General features: G+C 39.1%; 1 protein-coding gene across 12 annotated transcripts in view; it reads left to right on the forward strand.

Annotated features, from left to right (window-relative positions):
- The window catches only part of STK39 (serine/threonine kinase 39), a 420,086-nt gene that overhangs the window by 206,099 nt on the left and 193,602 nt on the right, over nucleotides 1-20,385 (forward strand). For 11 of the 12 annotated variants that reach the window (XR_010322295.1, XM_064287028.1, XM_064287032.1 and 8 more), the window contains exons 11-14: nucleotides 4,938-5,060; nucleotides 5,161-5,190; nucleotides 15,222-15,284; nucleotides 17,043-17,110. Coding sequence is in view for 11 of the 12 variants with exons in the window: in XM_064287028.1 (XP_064143098.1) it covers nucleotides 4,938-5,060; nucleotides 5,161-5,190; nucleotides 15,222-15,284; nucleotides 17,043-17,110 (284 nt within the window). In the remaining variant the exon portion in view is untranslated. The remainder of the gene's footprint in view (nucleotides 1-4,937; nucleotides 5,061-5,160; nucleotides 5,191-15,221; nucleotides 15,285-17,042; nucleotides 17,111-20,385) is intronic. The other variant, XM_064287029.1, reaches the window with a different exon arrangement.

The raw sequence follows: 20,385 nt of genomic DNA on the forward strand, positions 1-20,385 counted from the left end.
ACACGCGCGGACTGGGTGTGTGTCCCCCCGCACAAACGTGTGGGCCCCGCCCCAGGGTCGCTTTAGGGAAATATAGCTGACTCCCCCCCCCCCGCCACGCCCTGCCCGCTTCCCGCCAAACTCCCGACGGCACGGCTTCCTGGCTGGGACGCTGTTCTCCCCACTCCTAGATCAGTCACTGCCTCCTGGGTGCTTCTCCCTCCGGCTGCACCACTACGCCGCCCGCGCCAACCAGCTAGACTTCCTCCCGGGATGGGTTCGGGGGGGAAGGGCTGGGCCCCCCTTCTGTGCCGTCTGCCCCCCTGGGCTCTGCCCCAGATCGGGCTCCGAAGGTCACCTGCCTGGTACGCTGGCTCCTAGTTCTGAAAATGGTCGCTGTCTGCCCGTATTTGTTCGTTTTCTGTCTCTAAGTCTGTGCTTGTTGTTCAGAGTTCGTAGATTGTTATGTATGTGATCGATTCCCTTGTTTTTCCGAGTCTTTGTTGCAAGAGGGATCAGCGGTAGCGTCCACCTAGTCCGCCATCTTGGCCCCGCCTCTCCATAGGGTTTTGAAGGCTGTATCCTTTGAGAAACAGATCGGCAGGCCTGTCTTATGAGACGCCTTTGGGTAGGTTTGAACTAGCAGCTTTTTGGCTGGTAGTAGAGCACTTACCATTTGTACCACCCAAACTCCTTGGTTCTCTTATACTCTTTCTATCATTCTTGCATGTTCTGATGTCAGCGGCCGGGTGGCACCTTTAAGATGTTGTGCAGAGATTACGAACTCCAGTATTTACAGGAAGCTCCAGTTCATAGGGATGCACTGTAAAAAATTAGTTTGCTATGCATTAGTTTCCTGGGAATTCTGTAACAAATTACGACAAAATGGGTGGCTTTTACTGTAACAGAAGTTTATTCTGTCACAGTTCTGGAGGCTACAAGTCTGAAATGAAGGCGTAGGTCGAGTCATGCTCTCTGTGAAGGCTCTAGAGGAGGAATACTTCCTTGCTTTTTCTAGCTTTTGGTGGTTTCAGGCATTTCCTGTCTTGTGGCATTGTAACTCCAGTTTCTGCCTCTGTCCTCACATGGCTGTCTTCTCTCTCTGTCTGTCTGTCTCTGTGTCTCTTCTGTTTTTATAAAGACGTCAGTCATATTGGAGTAGGCCTCACCCTACTCCACTGTGACTTCATGTTAGCTGATTATATCTGTAAAGATTCCATTTCCAAATACGGTCACATTTAAGGGTACTGGGGTTAGGACATTAACATATCTTTTTGGGGGCCACAGTTCAATCCATAACACTCTCCTGGTCATTGTTTCCCCTCACTGCTGTCATTTCCTGTCCTTGTCTCTGACATCTTACCCTGAGGCCAGCAAAATGCGCCCGTGAACCACACTGTTGCTCTGTCTATTTGGTTGTCTGACTTCTTGTAGGAATCCACTTTGGTTAATTTCTTTAATAGATTTTCATGAAGATGCAGTTGAGAGAAAGGGAAGAAAACACCACTTTCCTTTTTGGATGTGTGGTATGATAAAACTGCTCCATCGTACTTTATTCCCAGCCTTGGCAATAAGTGTTACCGTATGGAAAACGTTTTCTAACCTCACCGTTGCCAATTATGACCTGAGGAGTTTGTAGGATTATAAATACCTCTAGAGATCACTTCTTAAATTCATTTGTCTGAGAAGAAAAAATTTTTAAACCCCAACAGAGAAAATAGAGAATAAAATTTATTTCACCATTTTTGCACTCGGCTGCTAACCGAAAAGTTGACAGCTCGAACCCACCCAAGGCCATGGAAGAAAGGCCTGGTGGTCTGCTTCCATAAAGATTGCAGCCAAGAATACTCTGTGAAGCACAGTTCTACTCTATAACACATGGGTCGTCCTGAGTCAGAATCGACTTGATGGCAATGCGCTTTTTTTTTTTAAATTTTTATGTTTGGCTTTACCAAGTTGGCAAATCATTTAATAAAGCTGTAACAATGTAGCAGTAATGCAGTCAGAGTTCTGAGGGAAAATAACCTCCATTTTCGTCATTTCGGGGGATGAGGGGGAATAAAAAGGTTTATGTATATGCAAACATCAAAACCCTGGTGGTGTAGTGGTTAAGAGCTACAGCTGCTAACCAAAAGGTCGGCAGTTCAGATTTACCATTCGCTCCTTGGAAACACTATGGGGCAGTTCTGCTCCGTCCTCTAGGGTCGCTGTGAGATAGAATCAACTCAGTGGCAACATACATATATCTATGTACACATCTATTTATGTATTTTTATCTTTGTATACTGCTATCTCTATCTCTTCCTCTTTCTATATATCTACATGTATCTATATGTATAAAGTTTCTGTTTTGCAAAGCTTCAGTTACCAGATAAGAAGATTCCTTGTTTTCTAAACTATGTGAAACCTAGTTCTCTTGGCTCTAAAAGGTAAAAGTTGTTTCCCCGTCATCCCTACAACTCCCTATGAAGGTGTCGCTTTGTAAACTTGATTGGTGGTCTCTTTCCCAGAGGTCAGTGTCACACAGTTACGCCATGAAACCTGAGAGGACATTCCCAAAGCCAGATTTTTATTCCTATTCTTGCTACTCTTTTACTGCTATTTTATCCCACATAGATTTTTCAGTGTTTTTCTGTCTTAATTTGTTCAACATTTATACACTTACTTGTTCAACCAATATTTATTGCTTAAAGGCCCATCCATCATTTCTTTCAGTATCTGGGGCTATGACCCTACACATTTTGTTTTATCTTTCTCTATACCAACAAATAAAACTACGAGGGAGACAACCAGGGCCCTAAAATAAAACAGAAATGGAAGAAGATGGTCATTTTATTTCCTGTACTTGGATCCTGCTTGTGGAAACAGACCTGATAGATCTTGTAAACATACAATGAGAGGGGGCAAAAGGGAGCATAAACTAAATTTTAGGGTGTGAAGTGGAACTATTTTTCGAAGGAAGAAGATTTCCTTAGTGTAAGCCCCTGGGTGAGACTTGAAGAATCCTGACTCATCAGCTATATTTGGTTTCTGTAGTTTCAGTGAAGTTAGAGTTTTACTGTGCTTCCCATGTGTAATTTTACTTTTCTCACTTCTTAGTTAATGGTATGTTTTGTAAAAATTGTGGCTTTAAATTATTTCCTTTATATGTAGTCATTAACATTCTCTTCTATGGTGCTATCAGCATGATTAGCAGTGCTCAGAAGTAATTAATTTTATTGTGTGTGTTAACATAAACTTATTTTCTCTTCCATTAGCCATTTTTTTTTAGCTTTAAAATGAGCAATCTGTTCTGAAAATTCTGAAGTCCATTTCAGCATTCTTTCTACCCTACTTTGCTACCATCTATAAGCACCACTGAAGTCACTATCATTAGAATAGGTCTTTACGGTGACTCAAAATACAATTGGAAAAAATATGCCAAGCAAAGAGGTGTTTTACTAAGTAATGAATTTTTCAAAGGTGAGTTAATTAAAAAGAATATTGTTCGAAGTGGAATAAAGAGCCTTTTTTTTTTTTTTTAAAGAAAATGAACATAACTGTTTGTAATTATGAATAAGAACTTTTCACTTGCCTTTTAACTTTCCTTGTCGCAGTAGCATTTCAGCTCAAATCCTCTGTACTGAGAGGTCAGGTTTACTTTCATAGGTTTCACATGGTAACACACACCCTCAAGCCAAACCCAGCCCTGGGCCTGTGTTGTTTATGACCTCACATTCATCTGACATGTATACATGCCTACTTTAAATTTAAATCCTGTGGTATTTCCCTTGGGATTAATGAAGCACCTGTGTTGTCACTATTTTTTTTACCACAGAAAATAGTATCTCTTCACATCATAGTCTTTCCAAATCTCCACAGGACACTATTAGACAGTTCTTCTTCACAATTATTCAGTGGCATAATGGAGACTCATGTTTGATTGTGAGTCCGAAGGCTTTGTTTTTGGCCTTGATTTTGCCCTCATAACTATGTGTCCTTGGGTCACTTTTTGGACCTTCGTCTCCTCATCTGTAAAATAAGATCGTCTCAAAGATCCCTTTCTGCCCAAAGTTTCTCTGAATCATTGAATCACTGGCTGTTATGATCACATCCTGTTCATCTGCTGCATTGCTTTGCTTGATTACGTCTCAGTATGTCTTTTTAAGGCAAATTACTTTGGTCAGAGGCTAGTTCTCAGTCATCCAGTGCTTTTAAAAGTTTTGCTTTTTTCAGCCACAAAGACGTTTGGAAAGCATGCTCTATGGCTTGCATCTCTACCCTAGTTCAAAAATTTGAAATAATCGAGGAAGACTGGTTATAATCTCAACTCTGACCTGGCTGCTTATTATCAGCCAGTGCTCCTAGCAGTCTCATAAGTCTCATAAATGCTAGAAGGTGTGTTAAGAATAGTCTGATGCTGTTTTGTTTTGCTCAAGTAGGTTGAGCAGAATTCCGGGAAAACAAGCGTGATGTCAGGTTCTGAAAAAGAGCAAGGTGGCAACAGAAGGGTATTTGCTTTTTTGACTCAGGTTTTAGATCGCTCGTACCCCTAGTCTAGTAGCTTCATTAGGCTGCCTTGTCTCCCTGCCTTTGCTCAGTCCGAAGTCTGTTGCTTGCATGCATTTCCTTAGGCAATTTTGAAGTATACCATGTGGCCTTTCTGTGTAGTGATTAATAAAGTGTCAAGTGAAGTGAAAGTCAAGCTTGACCTATGTGTATGGTGTTCTTCCAAAATATTTTGTTCTACACGTGTATAGTCATGCATTTCAAGAACATGATATTTTTGGAAAGAAGGTGCATGTGGGAGTCTGGCGTCTGTGTAGTCTTTTTGGATGTTAACTGCTAGTTATCCCTGAATTCATAACCTGTTAGGTTATTTTCAGGGTAGTGTGTATGCTGTATAACCCAAGTGGCAGTGCCAGGGAACACTGTTCACATTCGACTAGTGAAGAATTGTCTGGGTTTGTCTGATTCAGGTCAGAAGAGTCCCCGGGTCAAGCGGTCACCTTCATAAAACCGAAGACGGTGACTGGGAGTGGAGTGACGACGAGATGGATGAAAAGAGTGAAGAAGGGAAAGCAGCTTTTTCTCAAGAAAAGGTGAAGAGCATTGATGATGAGCTAACCTGTGTACTTTTATTTACCTACTTATTTTGGGGTGTGTGTATGTGTGTATTTACGGCTTGTAATTGTTTTACAGTCACGAAGAGTAAAAGAAGAAAATCCAGAGGTGAGTGGTTTTTTTTTTTTTTTTTTTTCTTTCACCACTTCATTTTCCCCTTGTGGTATCAGGGTCTGATGCATTTGAGGAAGAGACTTCAAAATTTTGTTCTCATGGAGCAGAAAATAAAAAGGTCATATAGACTTCACGGGTTCTGATTCTGGCTGAGCTGCTCTGGGGCTGTATAAATTGAGGCAAATTACATTTCCTTTTGGGGCTCAGTTTCATCCATCATTTGGGAATGATGACAGTACAGCATTTATCTCATAAAGTTGCCCCGAGTGTTGATGAAATCACATACATAAAGCACTCAGTGGAGTCCTTGGCACAGACTAGGTACTCATTTAATTTGAACTCTTAGTATTACTGTCACTTAGAAAACACAGTAGGCATACGGGCAGAATTTCTTCCAAATTTTTAGTGTGCAATAAAGCAGACATTAAAATGGTTAGACACTCTAGGTTGAATCTGCTGATGTTCATTTTTAAATCTCCTGGGTAACTTAGTGACAACAATGCTCTTTTATCAGCTCCTCTTTGAGAACTGGTCATTTTTTGATTAACTTTATTTCCTCCATTTAATTAATTATCCTAATACTTAATGACTAATAATGACCATGTTTCAAAGAATTTGCTAATTTTTCTAGAGGGAAATTAAGCATATTTAAATAGCTCCAGATATTTTACAGACCTCATAATTGTGTGCCTTGATAAATGCTCATTAGGAAAACAAAACTTTAGGTTACAAATGATAGCCATCCCAACTTCCTTTAATTAGCAGACATTTCTCTTTGATTAAATGGAGTAAATCTTATCATTTGGCTTTAAGTGCCGATAGCCAGCCTGGACCTTTCTAAGAGGAGGGGATCAGAGCTACAAAGTTGGTCCTTCCCATTATTCTTTCCTCTCCCCTTTCTCTCTTCATTTCTTTTGTAATGGCACATTGATAGGTCTTTCCTAGGGATTTTTCAGTCTGCCTGCCTCCCACTTGTAACTCTCCTTCAGATCCTCTTTCCTCTTATGTTTACCATATGAATTAATCTTTCTACTTCATACATAAAATATAAGCTTTGATCAAGGGCGTTGTTCATCTCCGTTAGGAGCGACGGTGATGAGCCCCACAGTGGGACATGTTGGCTCTGCAGATATCTTGCTGGGTTTTTAGAATGATCTGAACCAAGGATTGTGAACTCTGCCCTCTCCTTGCCTACTTTCCATTTTACCTAGAGTGAAGTACAGAGTCAAAGGTTTTTAAAAAATGTGTTTCTAGAAGCCTCTTTAGCTAAAAATGTCAGTTCTGCATAGAAATAGAGCACAATAACATGGTTCATGTAGCATCATTGACTCAAAAAGCTTTCTTTATTGGCTCACTATAGGAAATCTTCATTGGATGATACTCACTGAATCCTGCCTTAGCAATAATAGAGTTATGAGTATAGGTCTTCCCTCATGAGGATTTGTTAAGCGTTTTATGATACTTCATCCATTTGTCCATCCAGTTGACAATAATGGATATCTTACCATGTGTGAAATTGCTCTGATGACTGATCTGTTACTTAGATAACAGCAGCGTCTTTTTTTGGCAGGAGTATTTTCTGGATATACAGGAAAGAGAGTAATGTATAGCATACTGTTTGTTGATCATTGAATATCACTATCAACCTTCTTGAGTGGGATTTGAAAGTCTTAGACACTTCACTGAATCTAGACTCTTTTGATTTCCCAGTTGCATCTATGTGTTCCCATAATGATTTATAATTAAGGATGCATATAGATAGGTTTCTTATCTCTGTAAATTGATACATGTGTTTGAATGTAGACATTCCCGCCAAATTTGAGTAACCAGCCTCACCTGTTATTGCACATCTTCCCCAGTTTTATGATACCCTTTCCTTTTGGTGGAGCCCTGGTGGTTCAGTGGTTAAGAACTCGACTGCTCACCAAAAGGTCAGCAGTTGGAATCCACCAGCCACTCTTTGGAAACCCTATGGGGCAGTTCTACTCTGTTCTGTAGGGTCACAATTAGAATCAACTCGATGGCACTGGGTTTGGTTTGGTTTTTAGTTTAAATGCTCTGGGTCTCTCTGTTTATATTGTTGTTATTGTGTGCCATCAAGTTAATCCTGATACATCAGTGAGCAAAACAAAGAGAATCCTCTGTTCTTGCGGAACTTACATTCTAAGAGGGGAAGATAAGCAATATATATTAGCCTTAATGAGGATTTGTTAAGCGTTTTATGACACTTCATGCATTTGCCCATCCCGTTGACAATAATTGATATCTTATCATGTGTGAAATTGCTGTGTGATTTGTTTCATTTGGATAGGAGCAATGGAACAGAAAAATAGAATGGGGTAAGGAGCAGGGATGTGGTACCAAACCAAAAACCAAACCCACTGCTGTCAAGTCGATTCTGACTCATAGCGACCCTATAAGACAACGGAATAGAACTATCCCATAGAGTTTCCAAGGAGTGCCTGGCGGGTTTGAACTGCCGACCTCTTGGTTAGCAGCTGTAGCACTTACGGGATGTGGTAAGGGGTTGCAACTTTAAATGTGTTGGTCACGGTAGGTCTTATTGAGAAAGAGAATAGAATAAAGACTTTGAAAAAGTACAGGAAAATTAAATAGGATAAAAAGTGAAAGACCACTTTTACCCTGCTACCCTTATGACTGTTACTTCTTTACCCCCCGCCCCAAAACCAAAAACCCATTGCCATCAAATCGATTCCGACTCATAGTGACCCTATAACACAGGATAGAACTGCCCTATAGAGTTTCCAAGGTTGTAAGTCTTTATAGAAGCAGACTGCCACGTCTTTCTCCCTTGGAGCAGCTGGTGGGTTTGAACTGCTGACCTGTTAGTTAGCAGCTGAGCGCTTAACCACTGTGTTACCAGAGCTCCTTACCTCTTTCCCTAGAGGTGGTCATTTGTAATATTTTCTTCAGAACTTTTCCTGCTCATTTACATACAAATATATACATAAAGAAATCTAGCATATCATTTAAAAAACATAAATGGGGTTATAAGAATTGTAAAAAATTTTTGCACCTTGTCTTATGTTTTTGAAATCTTTTTCCACCTTAGTTGCTATAGATCTGCCTCTTGTTTTTAACTGCTGCATAGCATTACATTGGATACTTGGAAATGGTTTATTTAACCGTTTCCCTCTTGTTGAGCATTTAGGTTGCTATTACAAAACAGCATTCCATCAACATTTTTTGTATGCGTGTTGGAACCACGTACGTAAGAAAGCATAAGTACTTAGTATAGAGATTGCTTTGTTGAAGGACATGCTGGTTTTGGATTTTTATAGATGGTATTAGTAGCAAAAGCCTGCACCAGTGCCTTCAGTATCAAGCAATGTGTGTTATACCTTTAAACATCTTTGAGGAAGAAAATGCCTGTCTGCAAAATGGCAAGTTTTAATTGCAGCAAGTTTATATTTTAATATGTTTTTCAATAATGTTTGGCATTTAAATTGCGGGTTAGTTATTTACTTGTCTATAAGCCACTTGAAGACAGGGATAGAATTTTATTCTCGTTTGCTTTCCCTTTTCATCCAGTAGACGTTCTGTACATGTTGACAACACGAACACCCGTGTCTGAAACTCAAACATTAAACAAGCGCATGAACAGCCACATAGTGCTTATGGGGAGGTCAGAAGTGGAGAGTAAAGATCAAAGGGTGTTTTATAATTGAGGCGAAGTTCAGAAAAAAGTAGCCTTTGTCATTGTACCATGTTTAGACAGAGTAAGATGCTGTAATAAAGGAAGGATATTTTAGGAATGCTTAATTTTCAAGGACAGTTTTGCCTTCTGGAAGTATAAAGTGGGATGTCCGGGTGTTACAGCCTTAGTTGGAGGGAATTCAAAAGGCCACTTTGGGATGTTTGTCACATTGGATAGACGTGCCCTGATCCTGGACTGTATTTGTAAATCATCCTAAATCCAAGAAAATTTCCAATGGATGCTGTGAGATTACAGAATTATACCACTTTATCTTGAAATTTATATCTGTATCACAATATGGAGGTTAGAGTTCCAACACTTATTTTGAGGAGACACAACTTAATCCATAGTATCAGTGGACACTATAGAAGAAGAAGAATAATGTTAAAAATGAAATTAATCTTACAAATATTTAATCTGTGCTTGATTTATACATGAAAATATGTTGGGGACTGAGGGAGTTAGATAAAAGTAAAGCTTTCCATCTCTGTTGGGAGGGGTGGTATTTCCAAGGAATGGGCTTCCTACCTTATATGACTGTGTTTTATAAAGCATACAACTATTATTCCATTATTGATCTTCTTTTCACAAGTAATTTTAGAATCCCTTCTTGCTAGACTCTGAAGTAATAAGTACATATGTTTTATGACTTTTTATCAATTTTGTATTATACCTTAATTTTCCATAAAAAGTGAAATTGGCTTTGTCTTTAAATTCACAGGGTTTTTGGTTTCATTTAACTGAGGAGGACTTTTGCTAGGACTTCTATTAAAGTAACATTTTTTTCATAGCAGCACCTCTGTTAGGTGGCATGATGACTAATGGTTCTCAACTCTGGCTACACATCAGAAAAACTGAAAGCTTTAAAAATGCAGATAATGTAGACCCAACCCTGAGAGGATTCTGAATTGGTTGTTTGGGGTGATGTCCCAACTCTGACTTCTAGAAGGCATCTCACCTGATTCTGATGTGTGACCAGGATTGAGAACCACTCCCTAGGAAAACCACGCAGATAGCTGCGAATTCAGAAGTCCAGGTGGAATCCAGGAAGACTGCTCATAATTCCTGAAGGTTTGTCCTAAATCACTACCTATCGTAAGTCTCCAGAGTAAACAAAACAAACAAAAACAAGAAAACCCAGAAAAATGATTCAGAAATCCCTTGGAAAAGATGTCTGTATTTAAACAAGTGCAATGAAGTCGGTGGAAGGTTTCTTGGCTGAAGTCCTGTTGGGTGCACAACAGATATATTGAAGACTTTTGTTATAAAGAGTCCAGGAGAGTTTAAGAAAGTTTTTCTGTTTTGCAGCTCGGAGATTTTGTTCTCAGGAGAAAAGATACTTGGTGTGGATTTAGGCTAGGTTAATTTTAATGGAGATTGGATACAATGTGAAAACTAAATTTATTGCTAATGTTATTCATTGCAATTACCTGATAATTTTCAAACGGCCTTTAGCTTTTCTGGAGCCCTGGTGACACAGTGGTTAAGAGCTTGGCTGCTAACCAAAAGGTCGGCAGTTCGAATCCCCCAGCTGCTCCTGGGAAGCCCTATGGGGCAGTTCTACTCTGTCCTATAGGGTCACTATGAGTTGGAATCAACTCAACGGCCACAGCTTTGGTTTTTTTTTTTTTTTTTTTAGCCATTTTAAAAATTATTTCAGATGAAAGCTTGTTTTCCAAATGCCTACCAGCCCTCATGCAAGTTTGTTTTAGATCCATATGTAGATGGGGAGAAAGATTTGATTTCTCCAGCTAAATTGATTTTGTTTAGCCTTAGTCATCACAGTCAGCTTTAGCTTGATATTTTTATGATGCCGGCTTCTAAAATGTGTTATGGCAGATGACTGACCTTCTGATTAGTTGTGAAAGTTAGATTTGTGATCACAAATTTACTTTATATTCTAAAATAAACTTTTTATTTTGGAACAATTTTAGATTTACAGAAAAATTGCAAATACAGAATTCCCATACACCCCTTACCCAGTTTTCCCCATTGTTAACTTCTTATAATGCCGGTACATTTGTCACAATTAAGAAACCGACACTGGTGCATTACTCTCAACCAAACTCCAGAATATACTCGATTTCACTAGCTTTTCCAGTAATGTTCTCTTTCTGTTCCAGGATCCAGTCCAGAGTCCCTCATTGCATTTAGCTACTGTATTTTTAAAAATAGATAATTAGAAGATTAGGCAGAGCTGTATGGAAAATGAGAGAGCAGATGTTGCATCTTTCTTTTCTCTATTCTGACACTTTTTCCTCTCTTGTACCCAGACCCAGTGCGTCATCAAGGCCTATTTCCAGAGTGATGTCTAAAATTAATTTATTACTTTTTTCTCTTCCTCTTATCAAAACATCCATTCTTTCAAGTGCCCTTCATGTAGCAACCTGTTCAAAAAGAAAAAAGAAATTTGATAAACATATTTATATTATATTGCTCATGAATGACAGCTACTTAATATGTTAGCTTTCTAATAAGTTTCTGCATTTAAGAGTGTACCCAAAAGGTCATGCCCTAATCTGATAGAATGGATCCATAATGGTGCAATTGTGGGTACTGCAGCTGGTTTTCAAGAAAGATGTTTTGTACAGGAAGCCTCCTTCTAAATCACTCCTGCACATTTTCCAAGGAATCACTCATCTTGCTTATTATACACCTGTGAGAGCTAGGGGCAGGTCCCTTGATTATATCCAGGCTGTACCTACACAGTGAGGTTGCAGGGCGTGCCCAGGGTTCCAGCCACCAGGCCGGTTAACTAACTCTCCATCCTGAGTCAGCGCACAAGTAAAGGAGTGAGGCAGGATCTAAGGACCTCCCCAGTGGAGAAGAGAAGTTGTCACCTCCTAGTAAATTCCTCCAAGGTGTTTCAGATTATAGTGGTTCTTTGACCAAAGGTAGAATGTTTTATAAATGCTGATGTGGCCTTTGGTTGTATCTCAGACCTAAATTAAGATAGTGGAATCAGCCTGAAAGATTCTTTACAAGAGATCATTGGGTGTAGCCCCAGGTCCTCAGGCTGGATAATGGATACAGGTTATTTGCTAGTCAAACGTAGTCATTTTTCCCAACATATAATTATGAAAACGTTCAAACATATTACAATGTTGAAAGACTTTTATGTTGAGCACTCATATACCTATCACCTAGATTCTGCCATTACTATGCTGGCTTCGTCACATACCTGTCCACCTAGTCATCCATCACTCCATCTTAATTTTTTTTGATGCATTTGAAACTAAGTTGCAGACATCAGTACACTTCTCTCTGTTGCTTTAGTAGTAACGTAATTATTTTTGAGAAAGCAGAGAGCAAGCATTTTATGCTCTTGAACTTCAGAAAACTATTGCCACAAAGAATATCAGATGATTTCTGATTATTTCAAAATGGATGGTAAGCTCAGGAATAGGATCTTCTTTTCATTCATTTTCATTGCTATTTCTCTTTGAGGACTGTGTCTTTCAAGTTTTGCTGCAGGATAGAGTTCATAAAAGTAAATGCTTGAGGTGACAATATTTCAGGTGTCACATTAGGGTCTGGTTCTCATCATTGAGAGAAAATATAACCTGTCACACCAGTATTTCTGCTGGGAAATTTTTTTTTAAATAATTTATTTTTGTTGTTGTTGAGAAAATACACAGCAGAACACACATAAGTTCAACAATCTCTACATGTACAATTTAGTGACATTGATTATATTCTTCAAGTTGTGGAACCATTCTCACCACTCTTTTCCAAGTTGTTCCTCACTGCCCTGTAAGTTTCCTGTCTAATCTTTCGAATTACTTTTGTCAATTTGATTCTATACAGATAGATCTTAAAAGAACACAGTGCTCAAGGCATTCTTACTAGTTAAGCTAAACTGTTGTTTGGGTTTAAGTAGACTTCAGAGAATATTTTTGATTTAAGGTTTAAAGATTATCTCAGGGCAGTAGTTTCAGGGGTTCATCCAGCCTCCATGGCTCTAGAAAGCCTGGATACCATGCACGAAAATGTTTTTTAAAAATCCAACTCTTCATTATGTAATTTTTAAACTCAGTGAATATTTGTTCAAAGTAATTATTAAAGAAACAGGTTTTATACTAATGCTAAAATCCTTTCATTTGGGGGCCCTTAACTTTATTTATTTTTTTAAATTTTTATTGTGCTTTAAGTGAAAGTTTACAAACCAAGTCAGTCTCTCGCACAAAACCTTATATACACCTTCCTACATACTCCCAATTGCTCTCCCCCTAAGGAGACAGCCTGCTCCTTCCCTCTGCTCTCTCTTTTTGTGTCTATTTCACCAGCTTCTAACCCCTCTACCGTCTCATCTCCCTTCCAAACAGGAGATGCCAACATAGTCTCAAGTGTCCACCTGATCTAAGAAGCTCACTCCTCACCAGCATCCCTCTCCAGCCCATAGTCCAGTCCAATCCCTGTCTAAACAGTTGGCTTTGGGAATGGTTCCTGTCCTGGGCCAACAGAGGGTCTGGGGTCCATGACCATCAGGGTCCTTCTAGTCTCAGACCATTAAGTCTGGTCTTTTTACAAGAATTTGGGGTCTGCATCCCACTGCTCTCCTGCTCCCTCAAGGGTTCTCTGTTGTGCTCCCTGTCAGGGCAGTCATCGGTTGTAGCTGGGCACCATCTAGTTCTTCTGGTCTCAGGATGATGTAGTCTCTGGTTCATGTGGCCCTTTCTGTCTCTTGGGCTCGTAATTACCTTGTGTTCTTAGTGTTCTTCATTCTCCTTTGATCCAGGTGGGTTGAGACCGATTGATGCATCTTAGATGGCTGCTTGATAGTGTTTAAGACCCCAGATGCCACACTTCAAAGTGGGATGCAGAATGTTTTCTTAATACATTTTATTATGCCAATTGACTTAGCTGTCCCCTGAAACCATGGTCCCCAAACCCCCACCCCTGCTACATTGGCCTTTGAAGCATTCAGTTTATTCAGGAAACTTCTTTGCTTTTGGTTTAGTCCAGTTGTGCTGACCTCACCTCTATTGTGTGTGTTGTCTTTCTCGTCACCTAAAGTAGTTCTTATCTACTATCTAATTGGTGAATACCCCTCTCCCACCCTCCGTCTCTCCCCCCTCTCGTAACCATCAAAGAATATTTTCTTCTTTGTTTAAACTATTTGTCGAGTTCTTGTGATAGTGGTCTTATACAATATTTGTCCTTTTGCAACTGACTAATTTCACTCAGCATAATGCCTTCCAGGTTCTTCCAAGTTATGAAATGTTTCACAGGTTCATCACTGTTCTTTATCGATGCGTAGTATTCCATTGTGTGAATATACCATAATTTATTTATCCATTCATCCATTGATGGGCACCTTGGTTGCTTCCATCTTTTTGCTATTGTTAACAGTGCTGCAGTGAACATGTGTGTGCATATATCTGTTCATGTAAAGGCTCTTATTTCTCTAGGATTTATTCCAAGGAGTGGGATTGCTAGATCATATGGTGGTTCTATTTCTAGCTTTTTAAGGAAGCGCCAAATAGATTTCCAAAGTGATTGTACCATTTTATGTTCCCACCAGCAGTATATAAGTGTTCCAGTCTCTCCACACAGCCTCTCCAACATTTATTATTTTGTGTTTTTTTGAATTAATGCCAGCCTTGTTAGAGTAAGATGAAATCTCATTGTAGTTTTGATTTGTATTTCTCTAATGGCTAATGAGGGAACCCTGGTGGTCTAGTGGTTAAGTGCTATGGCTGCTAACCAAAAGGTTGGCGGTTTGAATCTGCCCGGTGCTCCTTGGAAACTCTATGGGGCAGTTCCACTATGTCCTATAGGGTCACTATGAGTCAGAATCGACTCGACGGCAGTGGGGTTTTGGAATGGCTAATGATTGTGAGCATTTCCTCATGTATCTGTTAGCTACCTGAATGTCTTCTTTAGTGAAGAGTCTGTTCATATCTTTTGGGGGCCCTTAACTTTAAATCAAATTATGCAATGAGAAAAAAAATTGTCCTAAGGTATCTGTCTGTTATCAAGTTTAAAATATCAAATAGTGCATTCATTGTTGTTCAGTGGTTCTCTAAAAGCATCTGAAGGATCACTTGGTGAACTTGTTAAAGATACAGATCCTCCCTAGCTCCACAAAATTCTGAGTCACAGTTGGGGTCGGGCCTAGGAGTCTTCATTTTAACACATGTCCTCAGTGATTCCAATGCAGGTAGTCAGAATGACTTTGTGAAATACTGCTTTCAGACTTTTGAAAATTAATCGTCTCTGATAATTGTGACTTAACGTTAACTACATTGACCTTAATGTTCCCTTTTGGTTTCCATAAGTACTGTAACGGTGGCTCTCTTCACAGATCGCAGTGAATGCCAGCAGTATACCCGAGCAAATACAGTCCCTTTCTGTGCAGGACTCTCAGGTATGTTTCTGTGTCAGTCATTCATATTTGAGATACTCTGTAGGCAGAGATTGAGAAAAACCAGCATTTTAGAAAGATAGTTTCAAGGTAGTGCTTCAAAATCAGGGGCTTGTAAGCTCTCTTTTTTAAATGGCGTGGTGTAAACAAGAGCAGTTACTATTGACGGTGATTTTTTTCAGGATATCCAGCCTTTAAATGATAGGTTCAAAATCAGGAATTGATTACTAGACAGCTTCTGAAATGGATGGTACTGTGTAAAATAAGAAAAGGAAAGAAAATGACTCACCATTCTGTTACATTCCAGCCACCAAACATACAGTTAATTTATACTTTTCTTTTTCACCCTTGGTTGGGTACAATAAGCTGTTTTCATAATTATTGTATCATTGAATTTTGTGGATCAATTTATCTCTGCAGCTCGACTTGTAAAAATCGTAGTCCAGTGACTGTGAAATGCCTTTATATTAAAAGTTATGTGACAGAAGACATGTGTCATGAGTTGGGTTAGGTGGTGGTGAAGGATACTGAGCAGTCCAGGAGAATGAATATGGACCTAGAGCCAGAATTTAGGCTCACAGTTCTGATTTTGCTGAATAATTAATAGGTAAACCCTTTGGCTCTCATCATGGTTATACTATAAAGCACCACCCTGCTTTGGACATTTTCCCCCAAACCTATATATTCCATATCAGTTCAGATCTATTCCTTCTGATACTTGTTTTATGAAACAGATACGTACTGTGGAGATGGTTAGAGTGATGGAATTTCATGGTAGCAGGAAGCCTGTTTGAGGTCAGATACCTAGTTCTTGGCCCTTGTTTACAGCTGACAAAGCAGAGACCTGCAGAGGTTAAGTGGCTTGTCTGAGGCCACACACCTGGTTAGAGGCTTTATGCCTTTATAGGCAACCCAGTAAAATGCCTTGAGATAAACTGTAGGGATTGGCTGAATGATAAAAAGCAAATTGGAGATAATAATAAGTCAGATACAAAGAGAGTAAAGGAAGCAGGAAAAGGGATTAGGGTATCTAGTACTGTATAACATTTATAGTTTATGGTGCATTATAATATATATTATTTTGTTTCCCCAACAATCTTTTGAGGCAGGTATTATCTCCATTTTGTAAAATCACAAATTGATTTGTTGAAATACTTGTCTGTGGTTGCATAGCTGGTCATTGGCAGAGCTAAATCTTGACCTGTAATTCCTTTTTTCCCTACTCCAACAAGAAGGTTGACTTGTCCCTGGGAATTGGTAAGGATAGGGCAGAGCCATGTAGTAGAGGCACTTCTGGTTGATGTCTGTGGTCACAGAATAAGCTCTAGGTGAGAAAACAGGAAAGATAAACACTGGTCTGATCTACTGGGTTCCACGTTTCTTTGCATTGTAAGGTTTAAGGTCCTCAACCTTTGTTCCTCACCAAGGCCCAGAGAGTAATAGTCCATGACTCAGGTTGCAAGGTGCTGCTTTAGATGGTGGCACTTCTTTGGACTTACTGTAGCTTATACCAGTTGTTTATACTTCTCATCCTACCACTGAGATTTCTATAAGAAACCTTCATACCCACAATTGTGATGCAAATTAGGTATGATTCCATCCTTACACAGAGCTGTTATGAGGCCAAATAAGACAAGATATGCTAACATCTAGTTTTGAGATTGCCAGAAAGAAAGGGCTGTATGAATCCAGGGGTATTGTGATTTTATTCATTTGTTTCCTGATAAAATTATAACAGCATTTCCTGTTTTGTTTTTAAAGGGCCAACCCAATGCTAGCGAAGACTATAGAGAAGCTTCTTGCGTTGTGAACCTCGTTTTAAGATTAAGGTAAACAATATTGCTGTTTACTTTGCCTCGTTTTTCCAATAGTACAATATTCTGATTGCCTCCGTTAATTTTCTTCATATTAGCATAAAATAAAATTGTTAACTTATTTGATTCCCTCAAACAACAAGTGTATGCTGTATTCCCAGGACTAATTGTTCTCTTGAATGTAATTGTGTACTAAAGAAGAATAAGAAGAAAAACACCATATGAGCATGTCTGCAGGCTCAGTGTACCCTTCATTAAGTATTTTTCCCTTGGCTTTTCCTTCTTTCTCTCTCTCTCTTTTTTTTTCTTTTTTACAATGTAAGATCACAGTAAGAGATTTTTAATGAGTTTCTTTCACACTTCAGCAGTCAGTCTCTGACAGAAATAAACCATGCTTGTACTCTAAGTTGCCTGTTCAGAACATTTTTCAGTGGCAGGTTTGATCAGCCACTGTTGAGAAATGACATATATTTTGAAAGAACCCTCAATCTTCTAGGAAATGGATACAAATATGGTGCTTGACAGTGGAGATTTTATACCTACTGAGTGAAAGCTCTTTCTGTTCCAAGGACTTTTTAATTTAAAGGCTCATCTTTACATATATTCTTTGCTAGGGATTTGGTATCTCAAGACAACAGATTATAACTTTTTAAATTTTTTTCTTGTGTTTGTAAGTAATCCTGATTAGTATTCATAATTAGTGAATTTAACAATCTCCCAAAACTGAAACAGCTTATTCCCTTTTTGTCTGACTTTGGAACCAGTACTTCTTTATTTATTTACTTATTTTTCACTTTTTCATCTGTTCATTTATTCAACCAATATTTATGAGGCCTACTCTGTAGCAGACCCTGTTATTTCCACAACGTGCGGGAATGAGCAAGACCGTGGAAGTTATAGCCTGGCTCACTGAGTATGCCAGTCTTGGAAGTGACGTTTGGAATCCAGTGATCCAGTATCCAAGGAGTCCTGGTAGCACAGTGGTTAAAGCCCTTGGGTGCTCACCAAAAGTTGGTGGTTTGAAAACACCAGCTGCTCCTTGAGAGAAAGATGTGCCATCTGCTTCCATAAAGATTTTCAGCCTTGGAAATCTGATGGGGCAGTTCTACTCTGTCCCATAGGCTCACAGTGAGTCAGAATTGACTCAAGAGCAAAGGGTTTAATCCAGTATCTTACTTTACTATGCAGAATCTTTCCTTAACGTCCCTGTTGAATGCTAACTTCAGCTCACTTTTTTCTCTATTGCTACCCCTTATGATACTGAAGGAGTCCTGGTGGCACACTGGTTAAGAACTATGGCCGTTAGCCAAAAGGTTAGCAGTTAGAATCTACCACGGCTACTTGGAGACTCTATGGGGCTGTTCTACTCTGTCCTGTAGGGTCAGTATGAGTCAGAATCGACTTGACGACAACAAGTTTGGTTTTGGTTTTTATGATACTGGAAGCTTTTAGATGTTAGATAGTTTTCTCCTTTTAAAGATTCAACCGATCTTATTCTAGCTCCTGTGGGCTCTAATTGTGTGCCCTTAGAGAAAATATCAGACTCTCTAGATAAAGATCCTCTCGGGAGCATGTTAAAAAACATATTTCAGAGACTTACCTCTGAATACTGTTTTGATCTAGACATTAGAACAATATAGGACAAATGCATGCCCTCATTTTTCTGACAGTCATTTGCAAGTCTTCTTCTCTTTTCCTAGGCAAAAGAATTCAAGTACCTTTAGTCTTTGTAATTATAATACAGTTTCCCTATCAGCCCTCACACTCCTAGGTACTCCTGTAAACATTTATTCTGCATCTGCTTTTTTACCTTTTTCCTCGCAGGTCTAGGATATTGTTTCTCAAAGTTCGCGGCTTAGATCTCTAATCCTACAAGGTAGTAGACTTGTCCTAAGATAGTAGACTTGTTATGATGAAAGAGTTTCATGTTGAAATATGTTAAGACACAGTGCATTCTATGTTCCTACCTGTAGATACACATGTTCTTTAGAAATTGCAGTGAACATTAACATAGTAAACTTTCTAAGAAGTTCTGCAGGAAAGGAATTTGTTTACTCTAAAACCTATTTGACCTCAAAGCTCTTTGCGTAGAATTGTTTTTCTGCTTAACATTGTCCCTTTTAAAGGTAGCACCCTTGTTAAAGTACTCAAGATGTGGTCTGAACTAATTGGAGAGTACAATAATGAGATCATGTGATTTTTGCAGTCCATCCTCTATATTTCTCCTAAATCAGCCCAAGTTTTTAATTGCCTTTTGAAATAGCCACATGCCTTGGTGACAAGTTTGGCATGACTCAAGAGTCAAAGAAAACCTCTTGATTTTGTTTGTTCCATTTGAAGGGCTGCCAAGCCTAATTCTGAACTGCAGCTCATGTTTGTTTGTGTGAGTTAACATTTATCACTGTAACAATTAACATGTTAGTTTTGACTCATTGCTTGTCTGCCATTCATCTCAATCATGGTTGTCAGTGTGTCATATTAGTTACAATGTTTGGATATATGTCACTTGCCAATCAGATAAAGTTGTCTTTTACATCTTTATCTGAAACATTAACTTGTACAACAGTTTTAGGGAGGACAGAGTCTTCTGGCATCTGTTAGAAACCATTTTTGAAATGGCTTTCAGTAACTATCTAGCATTCTTTGTTACACTTGCTCAACAAGAAACAAATCCAGTTGACCCTGTTGACTTTCAGTGAGCATTAACTCTTCCCAAGCATATCATAAAGGGATCTGATACTGTATTTTAATAAAAATAATGCACACCTTGTACATTTGTTTGCCAGCTGCACCATCCCCCTGTGAGGTATTTTCCTAAGCTCTATTACGCCAATTTTTTTTACATTTTGCTGTAAAAGGATTAGCATAGCATGCTTATTTATGAGAGTACCTGGGGCGGGGGGTGTGGAGCATGGTGGCAAACAAACGTAGAAGGAGAGCGTTATTTGCGTAAAATATGGTAAATGTGTTTCTGAAATTAAGACATACTATATCAGTGAGGAAACCCTGGTGGCGTACTGGTTAAGTGGTACGGCTGCTAACCAAAGGGTCTGCAGTTTGAATCCTCCAGGCACTCCTTGGAAACTCTATGGGGCGGTTCTACTCTGTCCTGTAGGGTCTCTGTGAGTCGGAATCGACTCGACGGCACTGGGTTTGGTTTTTGGTTTATATCAGTGACATTTTTCTGAATCTAACCACTTAGAATCACTTTCAAAAAATGGAAATGAATTGTAGTATGATTTACTTTCAGTAAACACATGTTGATGCCTAACTGTTGGTATCCTTTTTTT

The sequence above is a fragment of the Loxodonta africana genome, chromosome 6 (assembly GCF_030014295.1).
Source record: "Loxodonta africana isolate mLoxAfr1 chromosome 6, mLoxAfr1.hap2, whole genome shotgun sequence".
Classification (NCBI taxonomy): Eukaryota; Metazoa; Chordata; class Mammalia; order Proboscidea; family Elephantidae; genus Loxodonta; species Loxodonta africana.